Below are 26,348 nucleotides of genomic sequence, written 5' to 3' on the forward strand. Positions count from 1 at the left end.
TAATCTGAAACATTAACTCTGTCTCTCACTCTCTACAAATGCTGCCAGACCTGCTGAGTATTTCCAGCATTTTCTGTTTTTTATTCAGATTTCCACCATCTATAATATTCTGCTTTTGCATGAAGAAATACTTACATAATTCCACTTTATGTTTAAATATTTGAAAAAAATTACCAGAATTTGGGGAAATATCGTCATCATTTATCTGTAAATCCAATCTCAAATGACTCAGCTTCCAATGACTGTTGTTATAATCAAACAAATGTATTTTAAATATTTGTGTTCAATATTTTAAACTCAACATAACAGCAGTGCTCGTATTGTCAGATTTACTGCTCAATACTTTACAATGGCTGTTAAACTATACGGCAGAATTTGCATGAGCTGATAAACTCCTGAAGTTAAAACATGGCCCTTCTCAGGCACACGAATGTGGTTTACATTTTAATCTCTGAAGTGATGAGGAACCAATTCCCTTATATGGTTCAGTGCTGGGGGCTGGGCTGTCGGAACTGGGTGGAGTTTTATTAGTCACCAGGGAGTGTAAGTCTTTTAGGTCAGTGTGCGTGTGTTGGACAAAGTAGATGAGTTTTAATAGAAGTAAAACTTTTTCATTGTGAAGGAGTTGAGCTTTTTTCCACCTTCACTTTAAGAGGATTGTACATCAAGTAAACAGCCATGAATGAGTGCCTGTTTCACAATCTGCTCGATTTAAGGAAACACTAAAACAAAGGATTCAGTGTGAATGCGTCCTGATCTAAAGACTGGTGGGAACGTGGAGTAACTGAAACCTGAGAAGTGGAATACCTCCTTTATTTGTTGCAAATATTAACACATGGTTAGCCTGTGTGTTTTGTCGGCAGTAAACTTTTACACGCTGGATTACAATTAAAAAATGGACAACTACTTTACTGAGGTGAGTACACTTTATTATCTTTTTAAATTTTTTATCTGGTTGAATAGTTTAATTATTATCTTTAACTCGACTGTATGTAATGTGAAGTGGGGTGGGGGTGGTGGCGGCGGCGGCGAATGTAACAACGATTAAAAACCCTTTATATATCGAAGCATACTTGTCTTTCATGTTAACCAGGATATGGCGAGATGCCTGGATTCTCACTGAGAGGTCTGGTATTTCCTTTCAAAAGTTCGAGGCTTCCTGCAAGAGACAGCACTTTTTGCGCAGAACTGGACTCAGCAAGGAAATGAATTGCACTTAAAACATGTTACATGAAAATATTTAGATAAACCGACACAATTCTATCTGAAAACTTAAATCTAACATTGCTTGAGGATTCTGGGCGATATTAAGTCGATAATCACAAGTGCAGACTTGTGTCTTTGCTAAGTAGAATAACACAGAGGCTGATTCCAGGTAACCGTTTACTTTTGTCCAATTGTGTTCCTGTATTTACAAACTAAAAATGGTTGCAAGCAGGTATGATAAATAGAACTGCGATCTAATTTCAAGAAAACTCTCGGCTGTTTATACAGTTGTTGTTGTAAAACAAAGGTGTGGTCTCCTTATGAAGGGTCGGGGTAGTTTTTCTTTTCTCCAGGAGTAATTTGTTTTAAATGCTATGATAGTGTGCAGAAATCTCGGATGTTGGGTTACAATGACTAGGAAAGTACTGACCGGTAATATTTATTTAGCTATATAAAAGTCTGTGATACTAAATTAAATTATTTAGTTATTTCTCCATTGATTGCTTTGTTTTAGCGGTTAAAACAAAGAAACTGATATTGAAAACAACTTTGATCCTGGTCGTCAAAAGGAAGAATTTTAAATGTGAGCCAAAATATAATTGAATTTTACCCCCTACTGTCCCCTGTACGTGTACTGAACTTTTAGTAGCTCTTTTGAACCCTTTAGTGAGCACTTTGTGCTGATCAGGAAATTTTATGCTAATTATTTGACAACAATCTATGCAGACAGTACAGTAGATTGGTGTTGGCTGGAGACAGACTGAAACTGGTTGCACCAGAACTGGCAAGGTTTGTTTCCGGCTCCTGAACACATTAATCGGTCTCTCCCTCCTGTGTGTTAATAGTATAATTGACTGTGATTCATTAAAGGAGTAGATCAGTTGTTTTGAAATGCATAATCTCATTCGGGGCTATTCCCTTGATGAAGCATTTTTCCTCCACTAATTATATCCAATCAGGGCAGCGCAGTGGTTAGCACCGCAACCTCGCAGCTCCAGCGACCCGGGTTCAATTCTGGGTACTGCCTGTGCGGAGTTTGCAAGTTCTCCCTGTGACTGCGTGGGTTTTCGCCAGGTGCTCCAGTTTCCTCCCACAGCCGAAGACTTGCAGGTTGATAGGTAAATTGGCCATTATAAATTGCCCCTAGTATAGGTAGATGGCAGGGGAATTGTGGGGATGTGGTAGGAATATGGGATTAATGTAGGATTAGTATAAATGGGTGGTTGATGGTTGGCACCGACTCGGTGGGCCGAAGGGCCTGTTTCAGTGCTGTATCTCTTAAAAAAAAAATTGTGTAAATTATCTAGATTTCATGAATGCTGTAAGGGTGGATAGAAGTAGAGGCAGTCAGAATTCTCTGAACAAAAATTGCACTTTCAGTTAATTAAAAGATTAGTTATTTAAAATCATTTAAAAGTTATTTAAAATCTCATTAGTGTTTGTTTATCCCAATCTTTCTATTTAAACACAAAAGAGGGTTTACTTTTTTTTTATTGTGGGCTTTGGTCTTCAAAAATATAAATAAATTCAGATGTTGCAATTACTAAGTTTTCACATACAGTTTCAATATAAAAAGGAAATTATGCTGACCATTAAGTTGACATTCACATAAAATAAAATGTTAATCAAATCACATTGCCTTTCCTTATTTATTGCATCAAAAGTGGATCATGTTATTCTGCAGTATGCATATGTGATTATTTTTTTCAAAAAAACTTAAAAAATATAATGCAAGTTGTAAGAAATCTGACATTTGAACACATTTAAAAAATCATACTAACCCATGGATGCCCATTAGAAACTGGATTTAGAAAAACATTTCTAAGGTATGTGTTTCTCCCGCATTGTCAGTGAATGATTTCCATTTTCAAGCTATATATTAATTACTTGTGTTGGTAGCTGGCCCAGTCACAAGAGCTGCACTGAGCTAATGAGAATACATGCTTACCCATGTCTGTGTGTGTTGGTTGAAAGGAGGGAATTTTGGATATGTGTAGGGAAAGTTAATAGTGAGAATGTTATTTTATATCTCTGCACAATTGTCCTGTAGTTTCTACTTTTTCTTTGCTGCTTACATAAAGCTAAGAGTGGTCTTCAAATTCAAATTTTTGGGGAGTAGCTAACATTATGGAACATTTTTTGAGTACTTTTTAGCTGTTGCCTACCTCAAAGTTATGGCTCTAATTGGCGGTGAAGACGATGTCAGAGGGGCAAGTGCACAAATTAGTCATTCCAGAAGGTGTCATCCTTCACTTCCCCCAGCCCAAATAAATAATTTGAATAACTGAAAAAGGACAGAACTTTCAAGACTGAGATTTTTGTAAGGTATTAGGGATATGGAGCAAAAATGAGTAAATGGAGTTGTTGTGCAATTCAGCCATGATCTAATTAAATAGTGGTGCAGGCTTGAAGGACTGGGGGGGGAAGGGGGAGATGTTACTGAATGGCAGTATACCAACACCATGGTTCTTTTTTTTTACCTTTTTACACCTCTTAGCTGCTTACAGACTCTCTGTGCCTTGCATGTGATTTTAATATGTTTTATGTTCCTATCATGACTGGCATTTATCTATCTCCTTTCCCCATGTTGGCGCAGGCCATTCTGTTGTCTTTTTTTGGGTTTGTGTAATTGTTTCCACCTCCCACTTTCTGTTGTTTCTCTTCCTTCTTAAGTACTGTTCAACTGACAGTTCTGAAGGAGGGTTTTCACCCAAAACATCAACTCTTGACCTCTTGACAGATGCCACCTGACCATTCAAGCATTCTCTGTTTTTGTTGCAGAAGTGTATTGCCCTCATTCTGGTAAATCAGGGAATCTGAGATCTGCTGATGTGTACTTAAAGAGGCTTTACTCACTGGTCTCAAACTGCTTTTTTAGATTTTAGATTTAGAGATACAGCACTGAAACAGGCCCTTCAGCCCACTGAGTCTGTGCTGACCATCAACCACCCATTTATACTAATCCTACATTAATTCCATATTCCTACCACATCCCCACCTATCCCTATATTTCCCTACCACCTACCTATACTGGGGGCAATTTATAAAGGCCAATTTACCTATCAACCTGCAGGTCTTTGGCATGTGGTTGTTTCTGATTGTTCAGAAGAAAGCTGACTACCTCTTTACTACCATGAAGAAGGTGGTCAAGTTTAAAACATTGGCTTTGTCCCAGTTGCTGCATTTGATGCACCGCTGACATGATGTGAGATTGCCTTTAGCACTCGATATGAAATGTTGAATTGATGTCAGTTTGGCTGCAGTTATACTTGCGCTGTGGTGTTGCAAGGTTTGCAATGTACAATCAACATTGGGGGTTTCTATGTGTAAATTGTAAACAGCGGCTGTATGTTGGTAAATCATTTTTGTTCCCCTTCATCTCAAAAATTAAATGTAGCTCCTCCTCATTTTTCACACTGCCATTTGGGAGTTTGGGACTGTTCCATACCTCTGCAGTCTGACCCATTTTGCTTCCCCACACCCCAATCCATTTAACATCACTTATCTTTTGATATGAATTGACCTGAAATAGTAATGGGTAACACTGGGAGCGAGGACATTGAGGCTGAACTCTCTTGATTCTTTGCTCTAAACTTAAAACTTCCAAAGGTTAGACTAAGTAAACTACCACTTTCATTTGCGCAATCAGGTGGTTTCAATCACGAAGGAACTCTGCCCCGATCTGACTAGGGAATACCCAAGTGATAAGACCCCTTGAGAAGGCCACACGACTTAAGTCTTGTATAACTCCAATACAGTGTTGAATCTATTTAAAAAAAAATGTTCAGCCAATTTGTTGAAACTTCTGAGCAATTTATGTATTTAATTTGAATGTTTTCAGGAAGTTGACAATTCTGCCCATGTTCTTAAAACATTAACATTTACCAAACAGGGAGCAGAGTTTTGCACGTATGGTGAATGCACCTTACATTCTCTGACAGCTGCTGCAGTAAACTGAAGGCAAAAACAAAATTATGCTGTGGCATTAATGCAGTTTTTTTTGGACCCTATCTCCCCAGTTCAACCAGCAAGCTATCCTTCTGGAATACACCGTGATCACTATTTTGTCAATACTGGAATAGAAAATCCAATTTTTCCAAACATTTTGGAGAACATATTTCTTTTTTTGAGTAGAAAATAAACATTGTCCTTGAGTTTACATTTTTTTCTTTGATAATCAATGCTAATTTTACACCATTTGTTTGTTTGCTAGCTGAAACCTGTGCAGTGGGACAAACTAATGCTTTTTGTGGGTTGCTTTGGCATGAGTAAATGGCTAACAGCAGTAAAATTTTGTTGTTGACCTGTATACTTGTAAATTTTATGTAATTAATTAGAGATACTCTTAATACATTCTTATGCTGGTATGCATCCAATGAGATATCAGTGCTTCAATTAGATATCTGGAAGCTGACTTTGCAAAACATTGTCAAAACATATATTAATCATGTGGCACTCAAATTATAAAAAGATTATTACTTGCACTGTCACCACTCCCGCAACCGAACCAAGAAAACCTTGAGTGAAAAGCAGTAATTCCTCTAAATTTTCTTTCTTGTGTGTGTTCTGTTGACTTCAGTCGGTGGCTTCTTTAAATTTGTTTGCAGTGACCACATGGTATCTTAAAGGGGACAGTTTGTGAGCAGCCTACAGGTTACCTTCACGATTGCTGCACAGCCAAGCAGGTGCGAAGCAGAGAGGGGCATTGGTGAAGAGATAAAAGTAATTGAAAGTTTTTTTTTGCATTTTATTATGTTCTAAACTGTAACTCTGAGGTTATATTGTGCAAAAAATTGAGGTCAATATGTCATGTTGTGATATGTTTATAGGATTTTCATTCCCATTGAGTGTTTTTGCTTTGTAGCCTAATTGTAATCCCTTTACCTTAAAATAATCATAGGATAGCCCCTAATAGCAGTGTGGTTGACCCTTACATGCCCTCTGAAATGGCCTAGCAAGCCACTCAGTTGTATCTAACCGCTACGAAGTCAATAAAAAGGAATGAAACTGGACGGACCACCTGGCATCGACCTAGGCACCGGAAACGACAACGGCAAATCCAGCCCTGTTGACCCTGCAAAGTCCTCCTTACTAACGTCTCGGGCTTGTGTCAAAGTTGGGAGAGCTGTCCCACAGACTAGTCAAGCAACAGCCTGATATAGTCATACTCACGGAATCATACCTTACAGACAATGTCTCAGACACTGCCATCACCATCCCCGGGTATGTCCTGTCCCACCCGCAGGACAGACCCACCAGAGGTGGTGGCACAGTGGTATACAGTAGGGAGGGAGTTGCCCTGGGAGTCTTCAATATTGACTCTTCAATATTGAAGTCTCATGGCATCGGGTCAAACATGGACAAGGAAACCTCCTGCTGATTACCACCTACCGCCCTCCCTCCCTCAGCTGATGACTCAGTACTCCTCCATGTTGAACAGCACTTGGAGGAAGTACTGAGGGTGGCGAGGGCACAAAATGTTCTCTGGGTGGGGGACTTCAATGTCCGTCACCAAGAGTGGCTCGGTAGCACTACTACTGACCGAGCTGGCCGAGTCCTGAAGGATATAGCTGCGAGACTGGGTAAGCGGCAGGTGGTGAGGGAACCAACAAGAGGGGACAACATACTTGACCTCGTCCTCGCCAATCTGCCTGCCGCAGATGCATCTGTCCATGACAGTATTGGCAGGAGTGACCACTGCACAGTCCTTGTGGAGACGAAGTCCCGTCTTCACATTGAGGAGACCCTCCATCGTGTTGTCTGGCACTACCACTGTGCGAAATGGGATTGATTTCGAACAGATCGAGCAATGCAAAACTGGGCATCCATGAGGCACTGTGGGTCATCAGCAGCAGCATTGTACTCAACCACAATCTGTAACCTCATGGCCTGGCATAACCCCCACTCTACCATTACCATCAAGCCAGGAGACCAAACCTGCTTCAATGAAGAGTGCAGGAGGGCATGCCAGGAGTAGCACCAGGCATACCTCAAAATGAGGTGTCAACCTGGTGAAGCTACAACACAGGACTATCTGCGTGCCAAACTGCTTACGCAGCATGCGATAGACAGAGATAAGTGATCCCATAACCAAAGGATCAGATCTAAGCTTTGCAGTCCTGTCACATCCAGCCATGAATGCTGGTAGATAATTAAACAACTAACGAGAGGAGGTGGCTCCACAAATATCCCCATCCTCAATGAGGGGGGAGCCCAGCACATCAGTGCGAAAGATAAGGCTGAAGCATTTGCAACAATCTTCAGCCAGAAGTGCTGAGTTAATCCATTTCGGCCTCCTCCTGAAGTCCCCAGCATCACAGATGCCAGACTTCAGCCAATTCGATTCACTCCACCTGATCAGAAGGCACTGGATACTGCAAAAGCTATGGGCCCTGACAATATTCTGGCAATAGTACTGAAGACCTGTGCTCCAGAACTTGCCGTGCCCCTAGCCAAGCTGTTCCAGTACAGCTACAATACTGGCATCTACCCTGCAATGTGGAAAATTGCCCAAGTATGTCCTGTACACAAAAAGCAGGACACGTCCAACCCGGCCAATTACCACTCCATCAGCCTACTCTCAATCATCAGTCAAGTGATGGAAGATGTCATCCACAGTGCCATCAAGCGGCACTTGCTTAGCAATAACCTGCTCAGTGACGCTCAGTTTGGGTTCCGCCAGGGCCACTCAGCTACTGACTTCATTACAGCCTTGGTTCAAACATGGACAAAAGAGCTGAATTCAAGAGGTGAGGTGAGAGTGACTCCCCTTGACATCAAGACAGCATTTGACTGAGGATGGCATCAAGGAGCCCGAGCAAAACTGAGGTCAGTGGGAATCAGGGGGAAATCCCTCTGCTGGTTGGAGTCATACCTAGCGCAAAGGAAGATGGTTGTGGTTGTTGGAGGTCAATCATTGAGCTCCAGGACATCACTGCAGGAGTTCCTCAGGGTAGTGTCCTAGGCCCAACCATCTTCAGCGACCTCATCAATGACCTTCCTTCAATCATAAGGTCAGAAGTGGGGATGTTTGCTGATGATTGCACAATGTTCAGCACCATTCGTGACTCCTCAGATACTGAAGTAGTCCGTGTCGAAATGCAGCAAGACCTGGACAGTATCCAGGCTTGGGCTGATAAGTGGCAAGTAACATTCGCGCCACACAAGTGCCAGGCAATGACCGTCTCCAGCAAGAGAGAATCTAACCATCTCCCCGTGACATTCAACGGCATTACCATCACTGAATCCCCCACTATCAACATCCTAGGGGCTACCATTGACCAGAAACTGAACTGGAGTAGCCATATAAATACCGTGGCTACAAGAACAGGTCAGTGGCTGGGAATCCTGAGGTGCGTAACTCACCTCCTGACTCCCCAAAGCTTGTCCACCATCTACAAGGCACAAGTCAGGAGCGTGATGGAATACTCTCCACTTGCCTGGATGGGTGTAGCTCCAACAACATTCAAGAAGCTCAACACCATCCAGGACAAAGCAGCCCGTTTGATTGGCATCCCATCTGCAAACATTCACGCGCTCCACCACCAACGCACAGTGGCAGCAGTGTGTACCATCTACAAGATGCATTGCAGCAATGCACCAAGGCTCCTGAGACAGCACCTTCCAAACCCGTGACCTCTACCAACTGGAAGGACAAGGGCAGCGAATACATGGGAACACCACCACCTGCAAGTTCCGCTCCAAGTCACAGACCATCCTGACTTGGAACTATATCACCGTTCCTTCACTGTCGCTGGGTCAAAATCTTGGAACTCCCTTCCTAACAGCACTGCGGGTATACCTTCCCCAAATGGACTGCAGCGGTTCAAGAAGGCAGCTCGCCACCACCTTCTCGAGGGCAATTAGGGATGGGCCGTAAATGTTGGCCTGGCCAGCGACGCCCACATCCCATGAATGATTTTTTAAAAATGACCATATGTTCGATTAGTTGTCAATCTAGTTCTCAACTTGCCTGTCAGTAGATGTCATAATCTTTTCAGATGGAACTTCAAATTTGCTGTGGTTGCAGAAAAATGCTAAATTTGGGATAACAATAGTTTACTTTCGTAACAAAATTTTCTTGTCTTGCCTTCTTACATTTGTTGATTTTTAAACTTGGCCCTAAGCTAGAGTTTTATTTTTGCAAATATTTATGTCAATCCTTTCTAAATTAAGGGGTCTTCTAACTTTGAAACTATGGGTGGCACAGTGGCGCAGTGGTTAACACCGCAGCCTCACAGCTACAGCGACCCGGGTTCAATTCTGGGTACTGCCTGTGTGGAGTTTGCAAGTTCTCCCTGTGTTTGCGTGGGTTTCCTCCGGCTGCTCCGGTTTCCTCCCACATGCCAAAGACTTGCAGGTTGATAGGTAAATTGGCCATTAGCAATTGCCCCTGGTATAGGTAGGTGGTTCGGGAAATATAGGGACAGGTGGGGATGTGGTAGGAATATAGGATTAGTTTAAATGATGGTCGGCACAGACACGGTGGGCCGAAGGGCCTATTTCAGTGCTGTATCTCTAAACTAAACTACACTAAAATTATGCCCCAATTTCAATGGAAGTGGTGTATTTTGGTTTCATCTGTCATTTTGGACATTTAGATACGAATATCCTTGGCTCAGTTGTATCTTGGGTTTTATTTTTAGAATTTCTGCAATTTTCTTTGTTTTCATTTCCAAGAAGTTAATTATTAATTTTAGGAAAGGAAGTCTTCCTTGTTGTATCTTTTCTTTGAGGTACAGAAATTGTAGAAGTTGTATGCCTGAAAGATAATTTCCTTTTATAATCCTGTGTAGTATTGTTTCCTTGGACTGCTTTGTCTATCATTAACTACTGTTGGTATACTTCTTTCCCATGTGCTCTTTATTGTTAGTGGGGTAAATGGAACAATAAATATCCAAATACTCAGCCAGTGTTTTTGGATTTACAAACCAAAAATGCCAAGGAAATAATTGGTAATCAAATTTTTTTGGGAACTGCAACAGAATTTTGTATCTGAGTTTGTAATAAAATGAAATTGAAATAAAGCGGCAAATGAAAGGCAATTGGATTTAAACTAAACCAGAACAATTATGGACAAAATCCCATAAAGTTAGATTAAAAAAATCTGCAGATAAAGCCCAAATAAAGTTGGATGAGCCAGATACCTGGATGCATGACATTTTCCAGATGATCAAAATCCAAACTTTTCCCAATGGTGAGTCTGCTGTTCATGGAGAGAAGGAGACTTTACCATTGATGCAGTGTGAGAATTAGAACAAAATTCCGAAACCAGAGTTTGCTAAACAAATCTGATTTGAATTAAATACTATGTCTTCCTCTGGTTTCCCCCATCCGAAATAATTATAGGAATGATGTTCCAAGTGAATTGAATGATGTTCTGCAGTCATGTCTAGGGAATAACTAGCGGTGTCTGATGCAATTTTTCCCAAGTGTTTTATTTACTGCCTGTTTAGGCTGGATTGCAGGGAATGTTGCCCAATCAAATTAGTAAGTTGCAAACTATTTGAAATCAGTTTAAACAGCGTTTTCTTCAACTGTTGGACTGAAATTAGTTACTTGAAATAAAATTGTCATATCCAAGACTTGGATGCTGTTGATTTTATGTAATTTGCTTTTGATCATTGTGTTGAGGCTGGAGTCTTGTTCTGCGATTAGTGGCGGTGTCATTTTATTTCAGTATTTTTTTAGCGTATTAGCCCCAGGACACACAAGAACATTGCTCTTTCTGCTGGTGGGTGGTAATGGGGGAAGAATTAAATCAGGCTGTTAGTCCCATCCTACAGGTCAACAATGTTAAAGCATATTGGGCATAATAAGTACTGCAGGAGGAGGTGACTGTGTTAGACTCTTGAAGGGAGGAGTGCTGTATTCTTTGTGCATGCATCTTGATCTTTCACAGGAAATAGCAGTACCTGGAGTCTGGCTTTGGATTCTGGACTGTAATTGCAGTGATTAGCCAGAATTGCACTTTTTGTTGCACACTTATAACTATACTTAACCAGTTAATAGTAGAGGGAGAGATGGGGTACCATATCGGAAAGACGGTTTAAAAATTATAGTTGGATATCATGATGATTTATTGAATGAAGACATTTTAGTTCTTTTATGGGATGTGGATGTCACTGGCAGGCAAGCATTTGTTGCCCATCCATAATTGCCCTTGAAATGAGTGGCTTGTTAGGCCATTAAGAGTCAACCACATTGCTGTGCATCTGGAGTCACATGTATGACAGACCAGGTAAGAACAGCAGATTTCCTTCCCTAAAGGGCATGAGGAAAGCAGATGGGTTTTTACGACAAGTGATAGTTTCATGACGTTGCTTTTAATTCCACATTTTTTTTTACTAATTAGTTGAATTTACATTCCACCAGCTGCTGTGGTGGGTTTTGAATCCATGTCCTCAGAGTATTAGACTGGGACTCTGGATTAGTATTCCAGTGACGTTACCACTACACCACTGTTTTCCCCCTCAGATGCAGCACTAAGCAATAGAAAGTCATTGTCGACAGGAATAGTGCCGGAAGACTGGAGGATAGCAAATGTTGTCCCCTTGTTCAAGAAGGGGAATAGAGACAGCCCTGGTAATTATCGACCTGTGAGCCTTACTTCGGTTGTGGGTAAAATGTTGGAAAAGGTTATAAGAGATAGGATTTATAATCATCTTGAAAAGAATAAGTTCATTAGAGATAGTCAGCACGGTTTTGTGAAGGGTAGGTCGTGCCTCACAAACCTTATTGAGTTTTTTGAGAAGGTGACCAAACAGGTGGATAAGGGTAAAGCCGTGGATGTGGTGTATATGGATTTCAGTAAGGCGTTTGATAAGGTTCCCCACGGTAGGCTATTGCAGAAAATACAGAAATATGGGATTGAAGGTGATTTAGAGCTTTGGATCAGAAATTGGCTAGCTGAAAGAAGACAGAGGGTGGTGGTTGATGGTAAATGTTCATCCTGGAGTTTGGTTACTAGTGGTGTACCGCAAGGATCTGTTTTGGGGCCACTGCTGTTTGTCATTTTTATAAATGACTTGGATGAGGGTGTAGAAGGGTGGGTTAGTAAATTTGCGGATGACACGAAGGTCGGTGGAGTTGTGGATAGTGCCGAAGGGTGTTGTAGGGTACAGAGGGACATAGATAGGCTGCAGAGCTGGGCTGAGAGATGGCAAATGGCGTTTAATGCGGAAAAGTGTGAGGTGATTCACTTTGGAAGGAGTAACAGGAATGCAGAGTCCTGGGCTAATGGGAAGATTCTTGGTAGTGCAGATGAGCAGAGAGATCTTGGTGTCCAGGTATATAAATCCCTGAAAGTTGCTACCCAGGTTAATAGGGCTGTTAAGAAGGCATATGGTGTGTTAGCTTTTATTAGTAGGGGGATTGAGTTTCGGAGCCACGAGGTCATGCTGCAGCTGTACGAAACTCTGGTGCGGCTGCACCTGGAGTATTGCGTGCAGTTCTGGTCACCGCATTATAGGAAGGATGTGGAAGCTTTGGAAAGGGTGCAGAGGAGATTTACTAGTATGTTGCCTGGTATGGAGGGAAGGTCTTACGAGGAAAGGCTGAGGGACTTGAGGTTGTTTTCGTTGGAGAAGGAGGAGGAGAGGTGACTTAATAGAGACATATAAGATAATCAGAGGGTTAGATAGGGTGGATAGTGAGAGTCTTTTTCCTCGGATGGCGATGGCAAACACGAGGGGACATAGCTTTAAGTTGAGGGGTGATAGATATAAAAGAACAAAGAACAAAGAAAATTACAGCACAGGAACAGGCCCTTCGGCCCTCCAAGCCTACGCCGATCCAAATCCTCTATCTAAACCTGTCTCCTATTTTCTCAGGGTCTGTACCTCTTTACTTCCTGCCCATTCATGTATCTGTCTAGATACATCTTAAAAGACGCTATCGTGCCCGCGTCTACCACCTCCGCTGGCAAAGCGTTCCATGCACCCACCACCCTCTGCGTAAAGAAATTTCCACGCATATCCCCCCTAAACTTTTCCTCTTTCACTTTGAACTCATGTCCCCTTGTAATTGAATCCCCCACTCTGGGGGAAAAAGCTTCTTGCAATCCACTCTGTCTATACCTCTCATGATTTTGTACACCTCAATCAGGTCCCCCCTCAACCTCCGTCTTTCTAATGAAAATAATCCTAATCTACTCAACCTCTCTTCATAGCTAGCGCCCTCCATACCAGGCAACATCCTGGTGAATCTCCTCTGCACCCTCTCCAAAGCATCCAGAACTGCGACCAGAACTGCACGCAGTATTCCAAATGTGGCCGAACCAAAGTCCTATACAACTGTAACATGACCTGCCAACTCTTGTACTCAATACCCCGTCCGATGAAGGAAAGCATGCCGTATGCCTTTTTGACCACTCTATTGACCTGCATTGCCACCTTCAGGGAACAATGGACCTGAACACCCAAATCTCTCTGTACATCAATTTTCCCCAGGACTTTTCCATTTACTGTCCAGTTCACTCTTGAATTGGATCTTCCAAAATGCTTCACCTCGCATTTGCCCTGATTGAACTCCATCTGCCATTTCTCTGCCCAAATCTCCAGTCTATCTATATTCTGCTGTATTCTGTGACAGTCCCCTTCAGTATCTGCTACTCCACCAATCTTAGTGTCGTCTGCAAACTTGCTAATCAGACCACCTATACTTTCCTCCAAATCATTTATGTATATCACAAACAACAGTCGTCCCAGCACGGATCCCTTTGGAACACCACTGGTCACACATCTCCATTTTGAGAAACTCCCTTCCACTGCTACTCTCTGTCTCCTGTTGCCCAGCCAGTTCTTTATCCATCTAGCTAGTACACCTTGGATCCCATGCGCCTTCACTTTCTCCATCAGCCTACCATGGGGATCCTTATCAGAAGCCTTACTGAAGTCCATGTATATGACATCGACAGCCCTTCCCTCATCAATCAACTTTGTCACTTCCTCAAAGAATTCTATTAAGTTGGTAAGACATGATCTTCCCTGCACAAAACCATGTTGCCCATCACTGATAAGCCCATTTTCTTCCAGATGGGAATAGATCCTATCCCTCAGTATCTTCACCAGCAGCTTCCCTACCACTGACGTCAGGCTCACCGGTCTATAATTACCTGGATTATCCCTGCTACCCTTCTTAAACAAGGGGACAACATTAGCAATTCTCCAGTCCTCCGGGACCTCACCCGTGTTTAAGGATGTTGCAAAGATATCTGTTAAGGCCCCAACTATTTCCTCTCTCGCTTCCCACAGTAACCTGGGATAGATTCCATCCGGACCTGGGGACTTGTCCAGCTTAATGGATATACGAATATAGGACAGATGTCAGAGGTAGTTTCTTTACGCAGAGAGTAGTAGGGGCGTGGAACGCCCTGCCTGCAACAGTAGTAGACTCGCCAACTTTAAGGGCATTTAAGTGGTCATTGGATAGACATATGGATGAAAATGGAATAGTGTCGGTCAGATGGTTTCACAGGTCAGCGCAACATCGAGGGCCGAAGGGCCTGTACTGCGCTGTAATGTTCTATGTTCTAAAGTTCGAGGTTTGATTCCTATTCCGTGTTGCATTGCTGGCCCTAGCTAGGGCACCAATTTGCTTCTATAAATTGGCTTTATTACCCTGGGCATAGTAGGAGAAAACTTGGCCAGGGTTCCTGCTCCTGATCACTATCCAGTTATTAGAAAACCTGCAGTTTAGGTTGTTGGGTGAGAGAGGGATTACTCTCCATTGTAATCCCCTTCCCTTTCCATAGACGATCAGGATGGTGTCACTGATCGTGTGAGCTCAGACATTCTTTTTTAAAATTGCCTGTTTTGCAAGGCATCAAAGAACTGTGGATGTCTGTTGAGCTGAACCCATATCTATGTAGGAAGGTAGGAATGTACAGACCACCCTCCCTTTTCTATATTGGGGGGAGTTGGGATTTCAAATTGGAAAAGGGGGAAATGTAAGCAGTTGATCCATTGATAAAACTGTATTTACAACAGGATGACTAAAGGATAATGTACAACTCTGATGAGAATTGCAAAAGCCAGTGACATAGATTGAAATCAAAACCTCTATTTCAACTTTGTGATCACTTAGAAAATCAACATTCCACATCCGATTATCGAAGATTTAATGGATAAAAGCCAATAGAACATAGAACAGTGCAGCACAGTACAGGCCCTTCGGCCCACAATGTTGTGCCGAACCTTTAATCTACTCTTAAGATCAAACTACATACATACCCTTCATTCTACTATCATCCATGTACCTATCCAAGAGTCGCTTAAATGTCCCTAATGTATCTGCTTCTACTACCACCGCTGGCAGTGCATTCCACGCACCCACCACTCTGTGTAAAGAACATCCCTCTGACATCTCCCCGAAACCTTCCTCCAATCGCCTTAAAACTATGCCTCCTGGTGATAGCCCTTTCCACCGTGGGAAAAAGTCTCTGGCTATCCACTCTATCTATGCCTCTAATCATCTTGTACCCCTCTATCAAGTCACCTCTCATCCTTCTTCGCTCCAATGAGAAAAGCCCTAGCTCCCTCAATCTTTCTTCGTGGGACATGCCCTCCAGTCCAGGCAGCATCCTGGTAAATCTCTTCTGCACCCTCTCTAAAGCTTCCACATCCTTCCTATAATGAGGCGACCAGAACTGAACACAATATTCCAAGTGTGGTCGAACCAGGGCTTTATAGAGCTGCAGCATAACCTCGCGGCTCGAAAACTCAATCCCCCTGTTTTAGTTTTAGTTTAGAGATACAGCACTGAAACAATGCTGAAACAGTTAATGAAAGCCAACACACCATACGCCTTCTTAACAACCCGATCAACTTGGGTGGCAACTTTGAGCGATCTATGGACATGGACCCCAAGATCCCTCTGTTCCTCCACACTACCAAGAATCCTGTCTTTAAGCCTGTATTCTGCATTCAAATTCGACCTTCCAAAATGAATCACTTCACACTTTTTCAGGTTGAACTCCATCTGCCACTTCTCAGCCCAGCATCCTGTCAATATCCCGTTGCAACCTACAACAGCTTTCCACACTCTCCACAACTCCAGCAACCTTCGTGTCATCGGCAAACTTGCTAACCCAGCCTTCCACTTCCTCATCCAAGTCATTTATAAAAATCACAAAGAGCAGAGGTCCCAGAACAGATCCCTGCGGAACACCACTGGTCACCGAGCTCCAGGCTGAATACTTTCCATCAACTCCCACCCTCTGTCTTCTCTGGGCCAGCCAATTTTGTATCCAGACAGCCAACTTTCCCTGTATCCCATGCCTCCTTACTTTCTGAATGAGCCTACCATGGGGAACCTTATACGTCTGGAACAATAAGCTAGCATGAGTAAGGATGAAAATACCATACTGTTGCCTTGCTAAAATCCATATACACCACATCCACTGCTCTTCCTTCATCAATGTGTTTTGTCACATCTTCAAAGAATTCAATAAGGTTTGTGAGGCATGACCTGCCCCTCACAAAGCCATGCTGAATGTCTCTAATCAAACTATTCTTTTCCAAATAATCATAAATCCTGTCTCTCAGAATCCTCTCCAATAATTTGCCCACGACCGACGTACGACTGACTGGTCTATAATTCCCAGGGTTATCCCTATTCCCTTTCTTGAACAAGGGAATAACATTTGCCACCCTCCGATCATCCGGTACTCCTCCAGTGGACAGTGAGGATGCAAAGATCATCGCCAAAGGCGCGGCAATCTCTTCCCTCACTTCCCGTAATATCCTTGGGTATATCCCGTCTGGCCCCGGTAACTTATATGTCCTCATATCATTCAAAATTACCAGCACATCCTCCCTCTTAACCTCAACCTGTTTGAGCATATCAGCCTGCTATCCAGCAGTCGCAGCAAGTGCTCCCTAAACAACCTCCACATTTCTGTTGTGCATTTCCCTGAGAACATCTGTTCCCAATTTATGCTCCCCAGTTCCTGCCTGATAGCATTGTAATTCCCCCTCCCCCAATTAAATATTTTCCCATCCCGTCTGCTCCTGTCCCTCTCCATGACTATAGTAAAGGTCAGGGAGTTGTGATCACTTTCATGGAAATGCCCTTCCACCGAGAGATCTGCCACCTGGCCTGGCCAATTATCAAGTAGTATGCTGCTGCTGGATGTGGTGGTGTTCCCATGTGCTTGCTACATTGACCTTCTAAGTGGGAGAGGTCATGTGTTTGGCGGGTGCTGTCAAAGAAGCTTTGGTGAGTTGCTGCAGTGCGTCTTGTAGATGGTACACACTGCTTCCTCTGTGTGCCAGTGGTGGAGGAAGTGAACGTTTAAGGAAATGGATGGGATACCAATCAAGCGAGTTGCTTAGTCTTGGATGGTGTTGAGCTTCTTGTGTTGTTGGAGCTGCACTCTTCCAGGCAAGTGCACACTTGTAGGCGTTGTAAAGACTTTGGGGAGCCAGGAGGTCAGTTACTCTCTGCAGAATACGCAGCCTCTGACCTGCTCTTGGAGAGGATTTATGTAGCTAGTACAGTTGAGTTTCTGGTTGATGATGGCCCCAGGACAATTGATAGTGGAAGCTTTGACAGTAGGAATGTTGCTGAATGTCAATGAGAGGAGGTGATGAGACTGTCCTTTGTTGGAGATGGTCATTGCCTGGCATTTGTTTTTCTTTATTCATGGGATGTGGGCATCGCTGGTATGACCAACATTTATTGCCCATCCCTTATTGCACTTGAGGAAGTGGTGATGAGCTGTTTTCTTGAATGGCTTGCTGGGCCATTTCAGGGGCAGTTAAGAGTCAATCACATTGCTGTAGGTCTGGAGTCACATATAGGCCAGATTGGGAAAGGATGTTGGAGTTCCTTCCTTAAAGAAGATTAGTTAACCAAATTGGTTTTTGCAACAGTATGGTATTTTCATCCTGACTCATGCCAGCTTATTGTTCTAGACGTATTTAATTAACTAAATTTAAAGTTCCCAGCTACTGTAGTGGGGTTTGAACTCGTCTTTGGATCATTAGTTCAGTATTGTAATGACTGTGCTACCGTACCTCATACAAATATGTTCATGTCCACTGAATAATTTGATCAAGGCTCTGATGATGTCCATGAAACTGAATCTTAATCAGTTTTTATCAGTAAAACCCAAAGTTCAAATTATTGCTCTAAACTTGATGAGCTTTTTTTAGTCTTTTTAAAATTTTTTTTTGAATAACATGTCATTGTGCTAAGGGCTATTATCCTCAATATGAAGATTTATTTTCCCATTTTGATTGCCTACGCAGTGCCTCAACAAACGCTAAATCTTCCAGCAATCCATATCTTTTAAAGTTATATTACATTGTCTTTTGCAGAGTTAATTTTATTAAAAATAAATAGAGCTGTGAGAATGCATTTAAGTTGGGAAAGGTGATGTCTGAAAGTAAAGATGGTCAAATATTTGAAACATTTTCAGTAGATGCATTTGATGAGTATGAACATTATTTTTTCTTTTCAAATGAATTTAATTGTCCCAGCTAATGATATGAAATAGTGTTACTTAAGTATGTATTTGGTGAGGTCTAGTCATAATTATTGTCATGACTGTATGTGTTCTTGCAATCCCTACATGTTCTTTCATGTCATATGGATGGCAGTGTTTTTGGTAATCATAGGCGTATACAATTCTACTGTCTTAGAAAAAAATCTTGAGTGGAACTTGTCTGCTGGAGGTTGTCTCGGTTTAAAGCCACAATATAATTGGGTGCCTTTTATTAAACTGACTTTTTTTGTTCTCCGCTCTTTCTTTTGAAGACAACCATTTCTTGATGGAAGTTGATGTTTATGACTATTGCTGTTTTCAATTTTAATGCATAATTTTTCATATTAAATGGTGTCTAAATTGAGCTTTTTAAAAAAAGAATAAAAACTTCTGTAATGTATCCTTATGCTATCACGTGTTGTAAGAAGAGGTTGCTACCTCTGGGTCAGTAGGATGCAGGTTCAAGTCCCACTCCAGGACTTGAACACACACGTCAAGGATGACACTCCCTCCACTGATGGAATGCTGCACAGTCAAAGGTGCCATCCATCAGATGAGATGTTAAACCGAGGCCCCACCTGCCCTCTCAGGTGGATGCGAAAGGTTCCATGTCACTAATTCAAAGACGAGCAGGCAAGTTATCCCAGGTGTCTTGGCCAATATTCTTGAACCAACGTCACCAAAACAGATTATCTGATCATGATCACATTGCTGTAAGTGGTAACTTGCTGTGCGCAAATTGGCTGTCATGTTTCCTACATTTCAAAAGAACTTCATTGGCTGTAAAGTACTATGGGACATCCGAAGGTTGCAAAAGGTGCTGCACAAATGCAAATTTTATCCAGTCTGAAAGGAACAGTGGTACATTAAAGAAACAAAATAGTTAAAACTAAGAATGCCATTAAATGTCAGGGCCAGGAGTTTCCATTTTAGGCGCAATTAACGATCTGGCTGCAAATTGCACTTACACTTTGCAAAATGAGTACTTTTTTGATGTATTTTTTTTACTCAAGTTTCCACTGAAATCATTTGTATATTGGTGAATATAATATCTTCCATGAACCAGCACAATCAGGCTGTGTTAGAATTAGAATTAGAACATTACAGCGCAGTACAGGCCCTTCGGCCCTCGATGTTGCGCCGACCTGTGAAACCATCTGACCTACACTATTCCATTTTCATCCATATGTCTATCCAATGACCACTTAAATGCCCTTAAAGTTGGCGAATCTACTACTGTTCCACGCCCTTACTACTCTCTGAGTAAAGAAACTACCTCTCACATCTGTCCTATATCTATCACCCCTCAACTTGAAGCTATGTCCCCTCGTGTTTGCCATCACCATCCGAGGAAAAAGACGCTCACTATCCACCCTATCTAACCCTCTGATTATCTTATATGTCTCTATTAAGTCACCTCTCCTCCTCCTTCTCTCCAACGAAAACAACCTCAAGTCCCTCAGCTTTTCCTCGTAAGACCTTCCCTCCATACCAGGCAACATCCTAGTAAATCTCCTCTGCACCCTTTCCATAGCTTCCACATCCTTCCTATAATGCGGTGACCAGAACTGCACGCAATACTCCAGGTGCGGTCTCACCAGAGTTTTGTACAGCTGCAGCATGACCTCGTGGCTCCGAAACTCGATCCCCCTACTAATAAAAGCTAACACACCATATGCCTTCTTAACAGCCCTATTAACCTGGGTAGCAACCTTCAGGGATTTATGCACCTGGACACCAAGATCTCTCTGCTCATCTACACTACCAAGAATCTTCCCATTAGCCCAGTACTCTGCATTCCTGTTACTCCTTCCAAAGTGAATCACCTCACACTTTTCCGCATTAAACTCCATTTGCCATCTCTCAGCCCAGCTCTGCAGCCTATCTATGTCCCTCTGTACCCTACAACATTCTTCGGCACTATCCACAACTCCACCGACCTTAGTGTCATATGCAAATATACTAACCCACCCTTCTACACCCTCTACCAGGTCATTTATAAAAATGACAAACAGCAATGGCCCCAAAACAGATCCTTGCGGTACACCACTAGTAACTAAACTCCAGGATGAACATTTGCCATCAATCACCACCCTCTGTCTTCTTTCAGCTAGCCAATTTCTGATCCAAAGCTCTAAATCACCTTCAACCCCATGCTTCCGTATTTTCTGCAATCGCCTACCGTGGGGAACCTTATCAAACGCCTTACTGAAATCCATATAGACCACATCCACGGCTTTACCCTTATCCACCTGTTTGGTCACCTTCTCGAAAAGCTCAATAAGGTTTGTGAGGCACGACCTACCCTTGACAAAACCGTGCTGACTATCTCTGGATCGGCGCAGGCTTGGAGGGCCGAAGGGCCTGTTCCTGTGCTGTAATTTTCTTTGTTCTTTGTTCTAATGAACTTATTCTTTTCAAGATGATTATAAATCCTATCTCTTATAACCTTTTCCAACATTTTACCCACAACCGAAGTAAGGCTCACAGGTCTATAATTACCAGGGCTGTCTCTACTCCCCTTCTTGAACAAGGGGACAACATTTGCTATCCTCCAGTCTTCCGGCACTATTCCTGTCGACAATGACGACATAAAGATCAAGGACAAAGGCTCTGCAATCTCCTCCCTAGCTTCCCAGAGAATCCTAGGATAAATCCCATCTGGCCCAGGGGACTTATCTATTTTCACACTTTTTTAGACTAATTTAAAAAAATGTATTTTTGCCTTAATAAATATTTCTCTACGTTTAAGATCGGTAGCCTAGTGCAGTTTCATTGCAGGTGAAAATGGGTTTTGGACAAAACAATAAGCATTTTCAAATTGTTGTGTCAGGACAGAAGGTAAAATTCAAAAAATTTGAAATGGGACCTGTGGAGAGAGAAGCAGAATTAACGTTTCAAGTCAGTGACCTTTCATCAGAACTGGCAAAGTTTGATAATTTAATAGGTTTTAAACAAGTAAAGCGGGGTGGTGCAAAAGAGAACAAAAGGGACGGTATATGATCGGACAGAGGGCCGGAGAGACAAGGAGATCATGGGGCAAAGACACTGTGCTCACGGTGTGATGGAAAACAAAGCATTAGTGCAGAGGGAGTGTAAATGACCGAATAATGAGCCAAAAGCATGAAAAAACAGTCGGCAGGCACATGGTAAAAAGAAAAGATGGAACAAAATAAAATAAAAATAAAAAAGGGCCAGAAATGCTCTGAAATTATTGAACTCAATGTTCAGTCTGGTAGGCTATAGCGTGCCTAATCAGAAAATGAGGTGCTGTTCCTTGAGTTTGCTTTGATGCTCACTGGAACACTGCAGCAGGCCCAGGACAGAGATGTGGGCATGAGAGCAGGGGGCGGCGGCAGTGTTGAAATGGCAAGCGACCAGAAGTTGATGTCATGTTTTCAGACTGAACAGAGGTGTTCTGCAAAGCGGTCACCAGGTCTGCATTTGGTGTCTGCAGTGTATCGGAGACCTCATTATGAGCAGCAAATACAGTATACTAAATTGAAAGAAGTACAAGAAAATCGCTTCTTTACCTGAAAGGAGTGTTTGGGGCCTTGGATAGTGAGGAGAGAGAAGGTAAAAGGGCAGGTATTACACCTCCTGCAATTGCATGGGAAGGTGCCGTGGGAAGGGGACAAGGTATTGGGTAATGAAGGAGTGGACAAGGGTGTCGCGAAGGGAACGATCCCTTCAGAATGCTGACGGGAGGGGAAGGGAAGATACGTTTGGTGGTGGCATCACGCTGGAGGTGGCGGTAATGGTGGAGGATGATCCTCTGGATGTGTTGGCTGGGAGGGTGCAAAGTGAAGACAAGGGGAACCCTGTCACAGTTCTGGGAGGGAGGGGACGGGGTGAGGGCAGAAATGCAGGAAATGGGTCGGACACAGATCAGATTTCCAGCATCCACAGTATTTTGCTTTTATTTTAGTTATAAATTCATTGCGACTTCTCTTCCAATAATGCCAACCTTGAAGAAATACTGCTCTTCTCTCTGACGGGATTTTCATTTGTCTTTTTTACCTTATTCACAGTGGCGGCACAGTGACGCAGTGGTTAGCACCGCAGCCTCACAGCTCCAGGGGCTCGGTTCCAGGGACCCGGGTTTGATTCTAGGTACTGCCTGTGTGGAGTTTGCAAGTTCTCCCTGTGTCTGCGTGGGTTTTCGCCGGGTGCTCCGGTTTCCTCCCACATCCAAAAGACTCGCAGGTGATAGGTAAATTGGCCGTTGTAAATTGCCCCTAGTGTAAGGAGGTGATAGGGAATATGGGATTACTGTAGGGTTAGTTTAGTTTAGTTCAGAGATGCAGCACTGAAACAGGCGCTTCGGCCCACCGAGTCTGTGCCTACCATCAACCACCCATTTATACTAATCCGACACTAATCCTATATTCCTACCACATCCCCACCTGTCCCTATATTTCCCTACCACCTACCTGTATGAGGGGCAATTTATAATGGTCAATTTACCTACCAACCTGCAAGTCTTTTGGCTTGTGGGAGGAAACCGGAGCACCCGGAGAAAACCCACGCAGACACAGGGAGAACTTGCAAACTCCACACAGGCAGTACCCAGAATTGAACCCTGGTCGCTGGAGCTGTGAGGCTGCGGTGCTAACCACTGCGCCACTGTGCTGCCCAGAAATGGGTGGTTGTTGGTTGGCACAGACTCGGTGGGCCGAAGGGCCTGTTTAAGTGCTGTATCTCTAATAAATAAAAAATAAAATAAATAAATAAACTATTCATCTTCATTTTTCCTTCCTGGTGTAAAGGTGCCCATCAAAACCCATTTTCACAGCCACATCTCCTTCCTCAGCAACTGTCTCTGACTCTGGCTTACTCCCCGTGGATTCCAATTGAAGTTCCATCCTTCATGTTTTCAATCCACTCGGGATTACAGGTATCTCCGAGAAATACAACGTTCCTCGGACTGCTGTTCTTGCCGCATCCTGAGATCCAAACTTAGTACCATGCATCGCACTTGTACACACTCGACTTGACTATCCAGAAGCACCTTATCTCAAAGCTGTTCTATTCCGCAGTTTTATTTCATCCTTCATCTTGCCCCTCAAAATCTTGTATGTTTCATTGATGTCACCTCTTATTCTTCTAAACTCAAAAGAACAAAGAACAAAGAAAATTACAGCACAGGAACAGGCCCTTCGGCCCTCCAAGCCTGCGCCGATCCAGATCCTCTATCTAAACATGTCGCCTATTTTCTAAGGGTCTGTATCTCTTACACCAGGAAGGAAAAATGAAGATGAATAGTTTATTTATTTATTATTTATATTATTTTTATTGATTAGAGATATAGCACTTAAACAGGCCCTTCGGCCCACCGAGTCTGTGCCAACCAACAACCACCCATTTATGGGCAGCACAGTGGCGCAGTGGTTAGCACCGCAGCCTCACAGCTCCAGAGAGTTTAGGCCCAATTTACTCAGCCTTTCATCATAGGACTACCCTTTCATCCAGAAGCCAATCTAGTGAACCTTTACTGTACAGCCTCCAAGGCACGTATATCCTTCCTTTAAATATGGAGACCAAAACTGCACCGGGTGTGGTGTCACCAAAGCCCTATACAATTACATAGAACATAGAACAGTACAGCACAGTGCAGGCCCTTCGGCCCATGATGTTGTGCCGAACCTTTAACCTACTCGAAGATCAAACTACCTACATACCCTTCATTCTACTATCATCCATGTACCTATCCAAGAGTCGCTTAAATGTCCCTAATGTATCTGTTTCTACTACCACCGCTGGCAGCGCATTCCACGCACCCACCACTCTCTGTGTAAAGAACCTACCTCTGACATTTCCCCGAAACCTTCCTCCAATCACCTTAAAATTATGCCCCCTGGTGATGGCCCTTTCCACCCTGGGAAAAAGTCTCTGGCTATCCACTCTATCTATGCCTCTCATCATCTTGTACCCCTCTATCAAGTCACCTCTCATCCTTCTTCGCTCCAATGAGAAAAGCCCTAGTTCCCTCAATCTTTCTTCATAGGACATGCCCTCCAGTCCAGGCAGCATCCTGGTAAATCTGCTCTGCACCCTCTCTAAAGCTTCCACATCCTTCCTATAATGAGGCGACCAGAACTGAACACAATATTCCAAGTGTGGTCTAACCAGGGCCTTATAGAGCTGCAGCATAACCTCGCGGCTCTTAAACTCAATCCCCCTGTTAATGAAAGCCAGCACACCATACGCCTTCTTAACAACCCGATCAACTTGGGTGGCAACTTTGAGCGATCTATGGACATGGACCCCAAGATCCCTCTGTTCCTCCACACTACCAAGAATCCTGTCTTTAAGCCTGTATTCCGCATTCAAATTTGACCTTCCAAAATGAATCACTTCACACTTTTCTGGTTTGAACTCCATCTGCCACTTCTCAGCCCAGCTCTGCATCCTGTCAATGTCCCGTTGCAACCTACAACAGCCTTCCACACTATCCACAACTCCAGCAACCTTCGTGTCATCGGCAAACTTGCTAACCCAGCCTTCCACTTCCTCATCCAAGTCATTTATAAAAATCACAAAGACCAGAGATCCCAGAACAGATCCTTGTGGAACACCACTGGTCACCGAGCTCCATGCTGAACACTTTCCATCTACTACCACCCTCTGACTTCTATGGGCCAGCCAATTTTGTGTCCAGACAGCCAACTTTCCCTGAATCCCATGCCTCCTTACTTTCTGAATGAGCCTACCATGGGGAACCTTATCAAACGCCTTGCTAAAATCCATATACACCACATCCACTGCTTTTCCTTCATCAATGTGTTTTGTCACATCTTCAAAGAATTCAATTAGGCTTGTGAGGCATGACCTGCCCCTCACAAAGCCATGCTGACTGTCTCTAATCAAACTATGCTTTTCCAAATAATCATAAATCCTGTCTCTCAGAATCCTCTCCAATAATTTGCCCACTACCGACGTAAGACTGACTGGTCTATAATTCCCAGGGTTATCCCTATTCCCTTTTTTGAACAAGGGAACAACATTTGCCACCCTCCAATCATCCGGTACTACTTCAGTGGACAGTGAAGACGCAAAGATCATCGCCAAAGGCGCGGCAATCTCTTCCCTCGCTTCCCGTAATATCCTTGGGTATATCCCGTCTGGCCCCGGGGACTTATCTGTCCTCATATCATTCAAAATTTCCAGCACATCATCCCTCTTAACCTCAACCTGTTCGAGCATATCAGCCTGTTCCACACTGTCCTCACAAACGACCAGGTCCCTCTCACTAGTGAATACTGAAGCAAAGTATTCATTTAGGACCACCCCTACCTCCTCCCACTCCAGGCACAAGTTCCCTCCACTATCCCTGATCGGCCCTACCCTCACTCTGGCCATCCTCTTGTTCCTCTCATAAGTGTAGACCGCCTTGGGATTTTCCTTAATCCTACCCACCAAGACTTTTTCATGTCCCCATGTTTAGAGACTTTCTTATTCTTGTCCTTTTGCAATAAAGGCCAATATGACATTTGTGTTCATAATTACTTGATGTAGTTGCATGGTAACTTTCGATGTCCCTTGTTCGAGTATACCTCTCTCTGAATGTCAACATTTTAAAGCTTCACACCTTTTAAAAATATTCTGCTTTCCTACTTTTGGTACCAAAATGAATAATGTCACACTTCCCCAC

General features: G+C 43.1%; 1 protein-coding gene across 1 annotated transcript in view; it reads left to right on the forward strand.

Moving 5' to 3' along the window:
* Positions 1-543: 543 nt before the first annotated feature.
* myo10 (myosin X) overlaps positions 544-26,348 on the forward strand; it is a 613,607-nt gene continuing 587,802 nt past the window's right edge. Inside the window, exon 1 of the mRNA XM_068058429.1 lies at positions 544-916. Coding sequence (XP_067914530.1) covers positions 896-916 — 21 coding nt within the window. The 5' untranslated portion in view covers positions 544-895. The remainder of the gene's footprint in view (positions 917-26,348) is intronic.

Source organism: Heterodontus francisci, chromosome 2 (genome assembly GCF_036365525.1).
Source record: "Heterodontus francisci isolate sHetFra1 chromosome 2, sHetFra1.hap1, whole genome shotgun sequence".
NCBI lineage: Eukaryota > Metazoa > Chordata > Chondrichthyes > Heterodontiformes > Heterodontidae > Heterodontus > Heterodontus francisci.